The following is a 14,892-nucleotide window of genomic DNA, read 5'->3' as shown; positions in this document are numbered from 1 at the left end:
GAAGTCCGGGATCCTGATTCCTCCAGCTCTGTTTTTCTTTCTTAAGATTGCTTTCGCTATTCGGGGTCTTTTGTGTCTGCATACAAATTGTGAAATTTTTTGTTCTAGTTCTGTGAAAAATGCCATTGATAGTTTGATGGGGATTGCCTTGAATCTGTAGATTGCTTTGGGTAGTATAGTCATTTTCACAATGTTGACTCTTCTAATCCAAGAACATGGTATACCTCTCCATCTGTTTGTATCATCTACAATTTCTTTCATCAGTGTATTTTATTCTTTTTGTTGCAATGGTAAATGGGAATGTTTCCTTAATTTCGCTTTCAGATTTTTCATCATTAGTGTATAGGAATGCAAGAGATTTCAGTGCATTAATTTTGTATCCTGTGACTTTACCAAATTCATTGACTAGCTCTAGTAGTTTTCTGGTAGAGTCTTTAGGATTCTCTATGTACAGTATCATGTCATCTGCAAACAGTGACAGTTTTACTTTTTCTTTTACGATTTGGATTCCTTTTATTTCTTTTTCTTCTCTGATCGCTGAGGCTAAAATTTCCAACACTATGTTGAATAACAGTGGTGAGAGTGGACAACCTTGTCTTGCTCCTGATCTTAGTGGAAGGGTTTCAGTTTTTCACCGTTGGGAACGATGTTGGCTATGGGTTTGTCATATATGGCCCTTATTATGTTGAGGTAGGTTCCTTCTATGCCTACTTTCTGGGGCTTCTTTTTATCATAGATAGGTGTTGACTTTTGTTGAAAATTTTTTCTGCACCTATTGAGATGATCATATGGTTCTTCTCTTTCAATTTGCTAATATGGTTTATCATATTGATTGATTTGCATGTATTGAAGAATCCTTGCATTCCTGGGATAAATCTCACTTGATCATGGTGTATGATCCTTTTAATGTGCTGTTGGATTCTGTTTGCTAGTATTTTGTTGAGGATTTTTGTACCTATGTTCATCAGTGATATTGGCCTGTATTTTCTTTCTTTCTGACATCTTTGTCTGGTTTTGGTATCAGGGTGATGGTGGCCTTGTAGATTGAGTTTGGGAGTGTTCTTCCCTCTGTTGTATTTTGTAAGAGTTTGAGAAGGATGGGTGTTAGCTCTTCTCTAAATGTTTGATAGAATTCGCCTGTGAAACCATCTGGTCCTGAGCTTTTGTTTGTTGGAGGATTTTTAATCACAGTCTCAATTTCAGTGCTTGTGATTGGTCTGTTTATATTTTCTATTTCTTCCTGGTTCAGTCTCAGAAGGTTGTGCTTTTCTAACAATTTGTCCATTTCTTCCAGGCTGTCCAATTTATTGGCACAGAATTGCTTGTAGAAATCTCATGATCCTTTGCATTTCTGCAATGTCAATTGTTACTTCTCCTTTTTAATTTCTAATTCTATTGATTTGAGTCTTCTCCCTTTTTCTCTTGATGAGTCTGTCTAATGGTTTATCAATTTTGTTTATCTTCTAAAAGAAACAGCTTCATTTTTACTGATCTTTGTTATCATTTCCTTCATTTCTTTTTCATTTATTTCTGATCTGATCTTTGTGATTTCTTTCCTTCTGCTAACTTTGGGGGTTTTTTGTTCTTCTTTCTCTACTTGCTTTAAGTGTAAGGTTAGGTTGTTTATTTGAGATGTTTCTTATTTCTTGAGGTAGGATTGCATTGCTATAAAATTCCCTCTTAGAACTGCTTTTGCTGCATCCTGTAGGTTTTGGGTCATCGTGTTTTCATTGTCATTTCTTTCTAGGTAAGTTTTTATTTTCACTTTGATTTCTTCAGTGATCTCTTGGTTATGAAGTAGTGTACTGTTTAGCTTCCATGTGTTTGTAGATTTTACATTTTTTTCCCTGTAATTGATATCTCGTCTCAGCATTGTGGTTGGAAAAGATAACTGATATGATTTGAATTTTCTTAAATTTACCACAGCTTGATTTGTGACCCAAGATATGATCTATCCTGGAGAATGTTCCATGAGCACTTGCGAAGAAAGTGTATTCTGTTGTTTTGGATGGAATGTCCTATAAATGTCAATTAAGTCCATCTTAATTAATATATCATTTAAAGCTTGTGTTTCCTTATTTATTTTCATTGTGGATGATCTGTCCATTGGTGTAAGTGGGCTGTTAAAGTCCCCTACTATGATTGTGTTACTGTCGATTTCCCCTTTTATGGCTGTTAGCATTTGCCTTATGTATTGAGGTGCTCCTATTCTGGGTGCATAAATACTTACAATTGTTATATATTCTTCGTGGATTGATTCCTTGCTCATTATGTAGTGTCCTTCTTTGTCTCTTATAACAGTCTATATTTTAAAGTGTATTTTGTCTGATATGAGAATTGCTACTCCAGCTTTCTTTTGCTTTACATTTGCATGGAATACCTTTTCCATCTCCTCACTTTCAGTCCATATGTGTCCCTTGGTCTGAAGTGGGTCTCTTGGAGACAGCATGTATACGGGTCTTGTTTTTGTAACCATTCAGCCAGTCTGTGTCTTTTGGTTGGAGCATTTAATCCATTTACATGTAAGGTAATTACCAATATGTATGTTCCTATTACCATTTTCTTAATTCTTTTGGGTTTGTTATTGTAGGTCTTTTCCTTCTCTTGTGTTTCCTGCCTCAAGAAGTTCCTTTAACCTTTGTTGTAAAGCTGGTTTGGTGGTGCTGAATTTTCTTAGCTTTTGCTTGTCTGTAAAGGTTTTAATTTCTCCATCAAATCTGAATGAGATCCTTGCTGGGAAGAATAATCTTGGTTGTAGCTTTTTCCTTTTCATCAATTTAAATACGTCCTGCTACTCCCTTCTGGCTTGCAGTTTCTGCTGAAATATCAACTGTTACCTTATGGGGATTCCCTTGTATGTTATTTGTTGCTTTTCCCTTGCTGCTTTTAATATTTTTTCTTTGTACTTAATTTTTGATAGTTTGATTAATATGTGTCTTGGTGTGTTTCTCCTTGGATTTATCCGGTATGGGACTCTCTGCGCTCCCTGTACTTGATTAACTATTTCCTTTCCCAAATTAGGGAAGTTTTCAACTATAATCTCTTCAAATATTTTCTCAGTCTCTTTCTTTTTCTCTTCTTCTTCTGGCACCCCTATAATTAGAATGTTCATGCGTTTAATGTTGTCCCAGAGGTCTCTGAGACTGTCCTCAATTCTTTTCATTCTCTTTTCTTTATTCTGCTCTGCAGTAGTTATTTCCACTATTTTATCTTCCAGGTCACTTATCCGTTCTTCTGCCTCAGTTATTCTGCTATTGATTCTTTCTAGAGAATTTCTAATTTTATTTATTGTGTTGTTCATCATTGTTTGCTTGCTCTTTAGTTCTTCTAGGTCCTTGTTAAATGTTTCTTGTGTTTTCTCTATTCTATTTCCAAGATTTTGGATCATCTTTACTATCATTACTCTGAATTCTGTTTCATGTAGACTGCCTATTTCCTCTTCATTTGTTTGGTCTGGTGGAGTTTTGCTTTGCTCCTTCATCTGCTGTGTGTTTCTCTGTCTTCTCATTTGGCTTAACTTGCTGTGTTTGGGGGCTCCTTTTCACAGGCTGCAAGTTTGTAGTTCCCGTTGTTTTTGGTGTCTGCCCCCAGCAGGTAAGGTTGGTTCAGCGGCTTGTGTAGGCTTCCTGGTGGAGGGGACTGCTGCCTGTGTTCTGGTGGATGAGGCTGGGTCTTGCCTTTCTGGGGGGCAGGACCGCATCCAGTGGTGTGTTTTGGTGTGTCTGTGACCTTATTATGATTTTAGGCAGCCTCTCTGATAACAGATGGGGTTGTGTTCCTGTCTTGCTAGTTGTTTGGCATAGGGTATCCAGCACTGTAGCTTGCTGGTCATTGAGTGGGGCTGGGTCTTTGCGTTGAGATGGAGATCTCTGGGAGATTTTTGCCGTTTGATATTATGTGGAGCTGGGAGGTCTCTGGTGGACCAATGTCCTGAACTCAGCTCTCCCACCTCAGAGGCACAAGCCTGACACCCGGCTGGAGCACCAAGACCCTGTCAGCCACACGGCTCAGAAGAAAAGGGAGAAAAAGAGAAAGAAAGAAAAAATAAAATAAAATAAAATAAAGTTATCAAAATAAAAAATAATTAGTAAAAATTTTAATAAAAAAAGAAAAAAAAAGAACGAAAGAAGAGAGCAACCCAACCAAAAACAAACCCACCAATGATAACAAGTGCTAAAAACTGTATTAAAAAAAAAGAAGAAAACGGACAGGCAGACCCTAGGTCAAATGGTAAAAGCAAAGCTATACAGACAAAATCACACAAAGAAGCATACACATTCACACTCACAAAAAGAGAAAAAGGAAATATATATATATATATATATATATATATATATATATATATATGTAAGAGACAAAGGAAGAGAGCAACCGAATCAATAAACAAATCTACCAGTGATAATAAACTCTAAATCCTAAACTAAGATAAACATAAAACCAGAAACCAGTCAGTCACATACAGCAAACCCCAAGTGTACAGCCTCTCCCAAAGCCCAATGCCTCAATTTTGGTATGATTCGTTGTCTATTGAGGTATTCCACAGATGCAGGGTACATCAAGTTGATTGGGGAGATTTAATCCGCTGCTTCTGAGGCTGCTGGGAGAGATTTCCCTTTCTCTTCTTTGTTCGCACAGCTCCCGGGGTTCAGCTTTGGATTTGGCCCCGCCTCTGCGTGTAAGTCGCCTGATGGCATCTGTTCTTTGCTCAGACAGGACGGGGTTAAAGGAGCAGCTGATCTGGGGGCTCCGGCTCACTCAGGCCAGGTGGAGGGAGGGGTGCGGATGCAGGGCGAGCCTGCAGGGGCAGAAGCCGGCATGACGTTGCACCAGCCTGCGGCGCACCGTGCGTTCTCCCGCAGAAGTTGTCCCTGGATCCCGGGACCCTGGCAGTGGCGGGCTGCACAGGCTCCTGGGAGGGGAGGTGTGGAGAGTGACCTGGCCTTGCACACAAGCTTCTTGGTGGCTGCTACAGCAGCCTTAGCGTCTCATGCCCGTCTCTGGGGTCCGCGCTGATAGCGGCAGTTCGTGCCTGTCTCTGGAGCTCGTTTAGGCAGTGCTCTGAATCCCCACTCCTCGCGCACCCGAAACAATGGTCTCTTGCCTCTTAGGCAGGTCCAGACTTTTCCCGGACTCCTTCCCAGCTAGCCGTGGTGGACTAGCCCCCTTCAGGCTATGTTCACGCAGCCAACCCCAGTCCTCTCCCTGCGCTCCGACCGAAGCCCGAGCCTCAGCTCCCAGCCCCACCCGCCCTGGCGGGTGAGCAGACAAGCCTCTCGGGCTGGTGAGTGCCAGTCGGCCCCGATCCTCTGTGCAGGAATCTCTCCGCTTTGCCCTCCACACCCTTGTTGCTGCGCTCTCCTCCATGGCTCTGAAGCTTCCCCACTCTGCTACCCACAGTCTCCTCCCGTGAAGGGGCTTCCTAGTGTGTGGAAACCTTTCCTCCTTCACAGCTCCCTCCCACTGACAATTGGAACAGAGACTTCTAAGTGTCAATGCAAGGTGTACCTGCAGGAACGGGCAGGACTGAGGTATGAAGGAGCTGACAGGGGCTGAGGGGAGACATCATAGCGGGAAGCACACCTTGGAAGCAACCTCTGAAGCAACCTTTCTTTTATATTTTCTTGAAAAATAAAAATCTCAGCAATGAGTACCCTTACAAAATAGTGTTAAATTCTTGAGAAGAGATGAGATTGTGGTGGTGGTGGGTAGAGGGGAGAGAACACTCTATATGGCCACTACATTTAGGAAAACATGGTATCCATCCTACTCACTGAGGCCCAGTCAGCCATTTCTCTCATTTATTAACCATCTGTGGTTCATGCTCCCACTAGCATATCAATCACTGAGATACGACATAGGTGGAATTATTCTAAGTGGATTAGTAGATATGGTGAGAGTATCAATTACTACTTCCCTGGAATCACTTGTAGCCAGGGTGTATGATGTACACAAATATAGAGGGTTATACACAGACTCCTAAAAAATGAAAACACAGAAGAAAGAACCACCAAATAAGACAAAGTCTCTGGGTAATGTTCACCCTCCTCCAAAATCAACAGGGCTACAGAATGGTATGTGTTGCTCACTGGAGCAACTGCAAACTTTAGAAATGATTAAGGTACAAGAAGTGAAGGCGAAATGTATCTACCCAAGGAAATTTAATTTCATTCATCTGGTATCCCTTTTGTAAAATAGTTTCATAAATTTTCCTCTTATTCTTTAAAACAAATTCCACTGAATCTAGTTTAAAATTTCAAAGTAGTTCCAGGGACAAATCCAAGAAACACAGCACAATTTAAACAGGAAATGTAAAACCAATTTCATAACTAAGTGCGAGTACTCAGACATTTTTTTCAATATTAACCACAATAAATCCACTGCACACTATAAGTGCAGGGAATAGCCACCACACTTAAAAGAAAATCACTCACAAAAAGGTATCTTAGATACCTGGCTGGTACTCTTTTTTGAAAAGAGGCCACAATTATTTGGATTTGAAAGCATCCACTTTTTTCTAATAGTTTTCATTTGGACTTTTTCACCTGGGTTAAAGGATCACTCCCAATTCAACCCATGTGCAAATGTAAAATTCACTTACCTGCACAAAACCGCATGCTGCGAAGTCCTCAAACAAAGGCAGACTTGGACGGTCTTCTCTATAGATGGTGAGTTTGTATGTGATCAGGGTCTCACCTTGGATTGGAGATTCATCCACCACAAGCATTGAGATTTTGTTCATCCCTAAGCCCAGAGGGTAGTTGGCAAAGCTGGAGAGAGAATGAGAGAGACAACCCAAATTGACTCATACATCAATATTTATTAAATGTATACAATTTTCATTAAAAACAGATAAGATCTGCACCATTTCATAAGAAACCTAAAATGTGAAAAAACTATTTTAACTTATGTTTCATTGTGCTTTGGTATACCAAGAGTTATCTTGCAGAGCAAGTCATGTCCCCTATCAATTACAGGGAAGGGAACTAGTATTATTAACCACCTGTCAGGGTCATATATTATCTCATTTAATATTCACAACTCCATACAAAAACTATGATACTTCCCATTTTACATATAGTGGAGTATGGTAGAGTCAGGGTTGGGACCCAGGTTGGCCTGACTTGAATCCTCTTTCCTTTCTATTATACTTTCTGAGCTCCCAGGAATGCTGGGTGCATTTCTTTCCATACAACATAGGAATATGAGTATATTTCTTGCCGTGGACATGGAATGTCATAAAATTCTATCTTCTGTTCAAATTATCAACCAAAGAGTTGATGACTCTCAAAAGAGTCAATAGAAAAAAATCCCATGAGACTAAGAAAGTTAGTGTTACTATGTCCACAAATTTTCACCAAAATGTTTATTAAGTAATCAACACCTGAATCTTCAAAAACTTGAGGAGCTGGGTTGGGGTAGAGGAGGCTACTATTCAGAAGGGTGAACTCTTCAACTACCTAAAAACATAAAGATAACAATAAACTCAATTTTCCCTGAATGAGTCCTCTTTGATACTTTTCATATCACAAGATCCTCTCTTGTTACAACATTGTTACAAAGATTAAACACAAAGATTGTTAATAGATCAGTAGAGCACTCATGTGTTCTTTTTAACAACATGGCATCTGTAAAGCAGAGGGATTTCACACCCTGGCAATCCCTCCAAAAGATCTTGTGCCTCAGGTTTTCTGAACCATCTTCAAAGGTTGCTTCCAAGGTGTGCTTCCCGCTATGATGTCTCCCCTCAGCCCCTGTCAGCTCCTTCATACCTTGGTCCTGCCCGTTCCTGCAGGTACACCTTGCACTGACACTTAGAAGTCTCTGCTCCAATTGTCAGCGTTACCACATCAAATGGGACTTCAGAGTAATAATCTTTGATCTTTGAGTTAAATTCAGGATTTAGTTCTAAATGCGGATGTGTGAAGATCTGCTTGATATGACATTGTGCATCTTTATCTGTTTAAAAAAACAAAACAATGATAGAAACACCTGCGGCATGGATAAATGTTTAAAAATCATATATGATTAAGGTTTTTAAAATTCTTTTGAATAACTTTAGTGATCACTGCTGATTTTCCATTTGGTCCTCTGGTCATAGTTGATTTGTGGCTTCAGCTGGGTTTTCTATTTGCCAAATTTTGTAGACCTTGCCTCATATAACAGTTGTTGACTTTAGTTGATATTTTTTGCTCAGCCTTTAAAAGTTTAAAGGCACAGAAGGTCAGAAAATGTCTCTCCAGTGGACTGATAACATTTCATAACATTTATTGCATATATCAAGCAACTGTGTAAATGGGGGGGAGATGTGGGGTGGTGACAGAAGGATACCAGCAGGGAATAAGGAAAATTTCTTGATGGGAAGTGTCATTAAACTGCCATTGGATTGATATGTAGCTTACAGGCAGGAGGGTGAAGCAAAGAATGTGAAATCCAAATCATGCCAAACACTCAGACACAAAAACATGAGACCCCCTCCATACTCCGGCCACCTTAACCTAAGAAAGTACCCTAAAGTATAAGAAGGAAATGCTATCCTCTGCTCAACCCTGTTACAGAACCTAGCATATTATTTCATATAATTGATTCTAAGCCATTTTTTAAAAAAGTGTTTCTATTTGATAACTCAATTTTTTGCAAAAGTATCTTAGAAAAAACTAAAAACATGTTTCTAGGCACATACACCAGCCACTGCTAAACTACATTATGTTCATATTTGAAATAAACAAATTACTCAAAAGCAAATGTTTTTCAAAGAAATATTAACAAGTATTTTGTGCCAGAAATACTTTTCAATAGTCAACAAAATTCCAGTAAAGGTAACATAGGAAATTCTGTAAAAACCAGTAAAATGAAAATGTCTTCTGTTGCCTTTAAATAAGATGTTCAATGATGTTTAACATAGCGACAGAAGGATAACACCAAATTTGCCACAGGAAGCTATACACCTGCACTTAAAGAAAAGTCGATTATCCTGTTAACTGCTGTCTCTTCCTCTATTGTTATAGAGCTATCACAACGATTTTTCTAAAATCACATCTGATGACTTGGCTTCAGTTCTTTAACAGTTTCTCATCACTGCCAGAATCTAGGCCAAGTTCCCAATAAAGCTTACAAGGCATCTCATAACCACTTCCTTGGTTCTCCTTCCCATCTCCCAACACATCCTGGACTTTGTGATTCAACAATACCAAAAGTTTTATATTTCTTTGCCAGACACGGAGACAGATGCATCACCAAATCCATGGCAATGAATACCACCAACTTTATAGGTGTTTCATTCTAGTTCTGAGAACTAGGTGTCAGTTTAATTCCCATCATGCCCTAAAATAATGAAAGTGAATAAATGTGTGTATTTCTGACCCACATTCCAGGAGAGTTTTCTCAGCTGGTCAAAGAAAAAACTACTCTGGTACAAATTAGGAACAATAATAATAAAATAGATACATTGTAATGTCATTGCAGGGAAAAGTCAATAAAAATTAGTCAGTTTGGTTGAATAACTCAGTGAATTGGGTAAATACCTGCTTGATTGATTTTACTTGTTATGAAAGATTCTATCTGGGTGACAGATGTAGGTGGACTTCATCTATAATTTCAATAATCCTACCAGCTCATAAATTTTTTTATAATGAAAGAGAAAAAAATGAAAGAATAAGGGTGAGACTGTATTATTAGATTTAACCTTGAAAAGGACCATAGCTTTTCATTTGAATTCAATCACTTATTAATAACACATTCATTTTTTCATCAAAGATTTTTTTTTTTTCTGGCATAGTCTATGTTCAAGGCACTGAAATAAGCACAGTAAAAACAGGTTACTTTTGGTCATGAGCTCTGATTCAAATGGAGACTGTGAACCCAATCTAACACTTTAAACAAGCTGGAGTTCAGGGATATGGAATGTGCTTTCAAAAGCACCATTTCTTAGGCAGAAAGGGAATATAAATATGTGCGCTACACTTTTATGCTCAGAACCAGTTAGATGAATAACAAAGTGGAAGATTTTTTTCAAAATAGTAATCATAGGAAATGTATTGATACTTTAACTTTATATATTTTTATAAAATAGTCACTGAGAGTTAATTTCCTCGCAGTTTATACTTTCACTTAATAGTGAACATTTTCAATGGGGCCTGCCCATTACAACACTGAAACTCAGCCCTAAAAGAAAGAAAATGTGTAATCATTCTCTTAAGGAAGATTTTAGCAAGTGCTTGTTTTTGGTTTCATCAGAAACTCTTCACCTCTGGCTTATGTACTGCATCCTAGACCCCTGCTTGAAAGCTGATTTTGTCCTGACATCATCTTCAACTGAATCATCAGTGGTGCTGCCTACAAACACCTGGTGTTTCCTTGGCATCCTTCCCAATCCAGTCCCAACTCGTCTCAGGCCAGCTTACCTTAGCTCTGCAGAGAACCCACTGTGAGGTAAGGTGGTAGCAGGCTGCATAACGTATTTGGCAAGTATATATGGGAAAGCTGTTTGAAGTCCTGGTTGCTTTTAATGGATTTCTTTTAACTGCAGAATTTTGTTACCCTCTTGAGGGATAATCGTAACTCATATTAAACACAAAAACAGCCTAGACACTGAAAGATAATCCCACTTGTTCTAAGGCATCAAGTTATTTTTTTAAATCTTATACCATAAAAATAGGAATATTAACTTTGAAGACCCAGGTAGGACTAGTTTTTAATCAACATAAAAATATGAACAAAGTTGAAGAGCTTATTTAACGTGTTTGTATCCTCCACCCTATGCTACCTGAAAACTAAAAAAAAAAAAAAAAAATGAGATTAATTTGTACAATCGTTCCTCTTATAAATGAGAAAACAAAAGACCAAAGAGGTGAAGTGGCTTTCAGATCCTGGCACACTAGACCCTCAACAAATGTTCGTTCTAACCTTGCTCCTAGTTTTCTCAAAACTAGTCCTTTTCTCACTACACACTGGGTACCAGCCTCCCAAGAGAACTGAGTAGCATGTATTTTTCTAGAAGTGGGAGATTGGATGATAAATGCAGGGAGGGAATAGTGTAAGGATATCTGTTACTTTTTCCTGATCAGCAGTACTTTATTCAAAATGCTCTTTTTTTTAATTGGATGTATTTGTTGATTCTATTAAACCACATTATTGTATCACCTCTCAACCTATCGTGATTTTAATGATAGTGTTAAAACACAGTGAATGAATTAAATTGCATTTTAGAAGAGACAAATTAGATTTATTAAATTGGAAGACTTCTATTTATCATAAATTAGATCTTAGTCCATAAATTTTATTGTTTTCACCTTTAATGTTTTATCAGAATAGATTTTTTTCTGAAAGGCTAAATTTTCTATGTATGTTTCAGCACCAATTATATATATATACACATATATATGTTAAAAACGTATACACTGCCAAAAAACAAACCTGATAAATAGAATTCTTATTTTTCCATCATATTATTTATTATAGGATATTAAGATAATACATGAGCCTTGGACAAAGAATCTGAAGACCCATTTTCATGATCCAGCTCGTGCATTTAATAGCACTGTGATCTTGGAAAAGTCAGTAAGATTCCCTAGAATGATATATTTGCAAGACCACTGGAATAATACTGACCAGAATGAAGAAAATTATTTAAAATTTAAAAAATCTATATAATACTTAAAATGTATTACTATTATATATGTATTTATATTATTGATTATACCTTGGTTAAAAAATTCATGAATTTTAAGAAAAGAAATTGAAATTTGGCTTAAAAACTCTCAATTGTGGGGCTTCCCTGGTGGTGCAGTGGTTGAGAGTCCGCCTGCTGATGCAGGGGACACAGGTTCGTGCCCCGGTCCAGGAAGATCCCACATGCCGCAGAGCGGCTGGGCCCGTGAGCCATGGCCGCTGAGCCTGCGCGTCCAGAGCCTGTGCTCCGCAACGGGAGAGGCCACAGCAGTGAGAGGCCCGCGTACCGCAAAAAAAGAAGACAAACAAAAAAAAACAAACTCTCAATTGTTATAAAGAAAACTCAAATCAAGTACTATCCATTATATCAACAATCTGGGAGAAAAGGATCACTGTTGGGTAGTGAGAGTCCTAAAAATCAATATATAGAGGAGACGCCAAGCTCTTCCATTTGAGAGTCCCCAAGGCAAAGCATTAGCACCGTTAGGGCCCCTCAAAATAAGTTTGGAAGTTACTGTCTTTAAATATAAAAATATAATGTTCGATTTTCAAAAATGGAAAATTAAAAATCTTTTTATACAAAAGTAGCAAACATGAATTCATTCAGAAATCTCATAACTTCTGAAAATTTACATAAAATACATTATCAGCCTAAAGATGCCCCAATATGATGACTTATTCAACCTAAGTGTTGATTATGATTCTGAAGCACTTTCATTGGAACTCACCATTAATGCAATGTATTTCTTTGGTTTCATTAATAATTTGTGGAACTGCAGCTAAAAAAAGAAATGTAAATTAAAAAATGAAACTATTAATCAAAATAAAAAGAATACATATTCAGGTATCTGAAACTCAGGATAATTTAATAAAACACATATTTTATTATTTAATTTTTATTACATCAGAAAGCACTTCTAAGTTAAACTGAAACCTAGAGTAAAACAAAAGAAGCTATTTGGTTCAAATTGCAGAAAAATAATTATTTCAAATAAGAAAACATTAAGGGAGAAAAATGAATGGTCTAAATGCCATCTATTGCTTGAAGTTGATCTATCAGAATTCCTCTAGTTCTATGATCTTATGGCTATAATTTCTCAAGCCATTAGAATTACATAAATTCCATCCAGTTGGTTCCACTGATATTTACTTTGTTTCTAAATTCAACTAAACATTTATCTAAAAGACTTCTTAATAAATACCAATGGGACAAATGAGTGAATAAAAACAGAGTGCATAAAGAAATCATTTAGAGAAGAAAAAAATGGTGGGAGAGAGAAAGACAATCAGAACAGCAGTTTAACATCAGTTCTTCCCTGACCTTATTGATTCATTTTATTATCAAACTTTAGCATGCCTCAGAATCATGTGAAGGGCTTGTTAAAATAAAGAATACTGGGCCTTATACCCAGAGATTCTGATTCAGTAGATCTGAATTTTCCAAGCTTCCCAGATGATGCTGTTGCTGTTGGTTTAGGGGCTACACACCCAGAACCACTACATTGGATTAAACCTTGATTTGTAGTAGGAAAACTTCGATTTTTTTAAAAAAAGTGTAGACACGTACTTCATTTTTTCTTCTGAAAATTAGAAACATTTTCTTTTCATGTGACATAAAGCTCAGATGTTCTTTAGAAGGAAAAAAACTGAAAATTGAGATAAGCTTAAGAGAGAAATCAAAATCACCATTAATTTTCCTTAAGGTCCATATTGCTCGTAGCCAATTGTTTCATTTAATAATGTATCTTAAACATCTTTAATGTATAGCTATTTTTCCACAATATTAGAATGGCTTTATAGCAATTTATTGGATGACTATAGCTTAATCCAATCCACTATTATTGCAATAATGGTAGTTGCTATTTTTTTCATTTATTAGTAATTTATGTAATTAAATTTTTGTGTACATTCTTAACTATTTCCTTAAAATGAATATCTGGAAGTGAAATTTCTGGTATGTAAGAATAACTTTTAAAGCTTTTCTTACGTGTTGTTAAATGGCCCCTTAAGAAAGATTGTTCTAAATTATACACCCACCAGCAACATGAGAATACTCATTTTCCTACACTCTTCCCAACTCTATTATCTTCAAGAGGAAAACTCTTTCCAAATTTGAGGGAAAACAGCATTTTCCAGTTTAATTTTGATTGCTAATAAAGCTAAACATTTTTTATGTTTTTGGCCACACAATACTTGTTTTTCATGTAGAAAGAAGTGGGACTACATCCTTTACCTTTTTTATTTTCAATTGCATTAAATGGTACTTGTGGTTTTTTCATGTTCTCATCCTCTGCGAAAGAATTCCTGTGAATGCAATATCAAACATCTCTGGATCAATGCACTAAACAAAATTCATGGAAATTACATCTAACACACTATCTTTTTTCCTGTGTGTGAGCACAGTTATTTTGATGAACACAAAGAAAAACTTTCTGGATTTCATTCTTCAAAACTGGCAATCTTGTCTCAAGTGAGGTGGATGGAAATCTCATCATCTCTAATCAGCAGAAGCACATTTGAAGAAAACCAGGGCAAAAAGTCACTCTTTGGTCCAAAAGGGAACAATCTCTGATAGCCTAGGTCCAACAGAAGTGATTCAGAAACACACATTCCTATTGGAATCTGTTTGGCTAAAATTACAAAGTCTTGAAGCAAGAAGTCTTGGAAACTCTGAGACACAGACTGAGAAGAACATCCATATAATCTAAGAAATTGAAGCGTACCATGCAGAAAGTGACCTGTCCTGCCAAGGATTCTATCCTTAAACTCTGATGAACAGGAATGAATTTTAAGGGTTAGTTATATCTTGGTGTGTTTGCCTCATTTTTCTGTTGTATAACTAAATGCTCAGCCAGATTGGCCTTTAAATCCTCAAATTTGGGACCAAAGTAATCTTAAGTTGCAGACAGAAAAATTGCTGGTCCTGATGATAGAGAATACTGGACAGGATGTGACTTCACTTTACTCCATTTGTGAGGCTCCATTTCTACTCCGGAGAAACAGAGATAACAACACTGGCCTTACTTCACAAGGATGCTATGAAGATTCAATCAAACGCTCTGTGTTAAATTACATTTTATAAAGATTTATTGTTCCAGATATTGTACTGTACCAGTAGAAGTGAATAAGGCATTTTCAATTCCCTTAAAATATAAGCATCAGATAGGAAATTAAGAAGCATCAAGGAACTAAAACTATAGTTAATGTTGGGAGGTGTGATCATGT

At 37.2% G+C, this 14,892-nt stretch overlaps 1 protein-coding gene across 1 annotated transcript in view; it reads right to left on the bottom strand.

Annotated features, from left to right (window-relative positions):
* CPED1 (cadherin like and PC-esterase domain containing 1) overlaps window positions 1–14,892 on the bottom strand; it is a 290,822-nt gene that overhangs the window by 145,046 nt on the left and 130,884 nt on the right. The window contains exons 12-15 of the mRNA XM_065883571.1: window positions 13,901–13,971; window positions 12,396–12,446; window positions 7,770–7,956; window positions 6,599–6,767 (exon numbers count right to left, since the gene is read on the bottom strand). Coding sequence (XP_065739643.1) covers window positions 6,599–6,767; window positions 7,770–7,956; window positions 12,396–12,446; window positions 13,901–13,971 — 478 coding nt within the window. The remainder of the gene's footprint in view (window positions 1–6,598; window positions 6,768–7,769; window positions 7,957–12,395; window positions 12,447–13,900; window positions 13,972–14,892) is intronic.

This window comes from Phocoena phocoena, chromosome 9, assembly GCF_963924675.1.
Source record: "Phocoena phocoena chromosome 9, mPhoPho1.1, whole genome shotgun sequence".
Taxonomy (NCBI): Eukaryota; Metazoa; Chordata; class Mammalia; order Artiodactyla; family Phocoenidae; genus Phocoena; species Phocoena phocoena.
The sequence above is the reverse complement of the archived record's forward strand: the minus strand, read 5'-3'. Positions and strand labels throughout refer to the sequence as shown.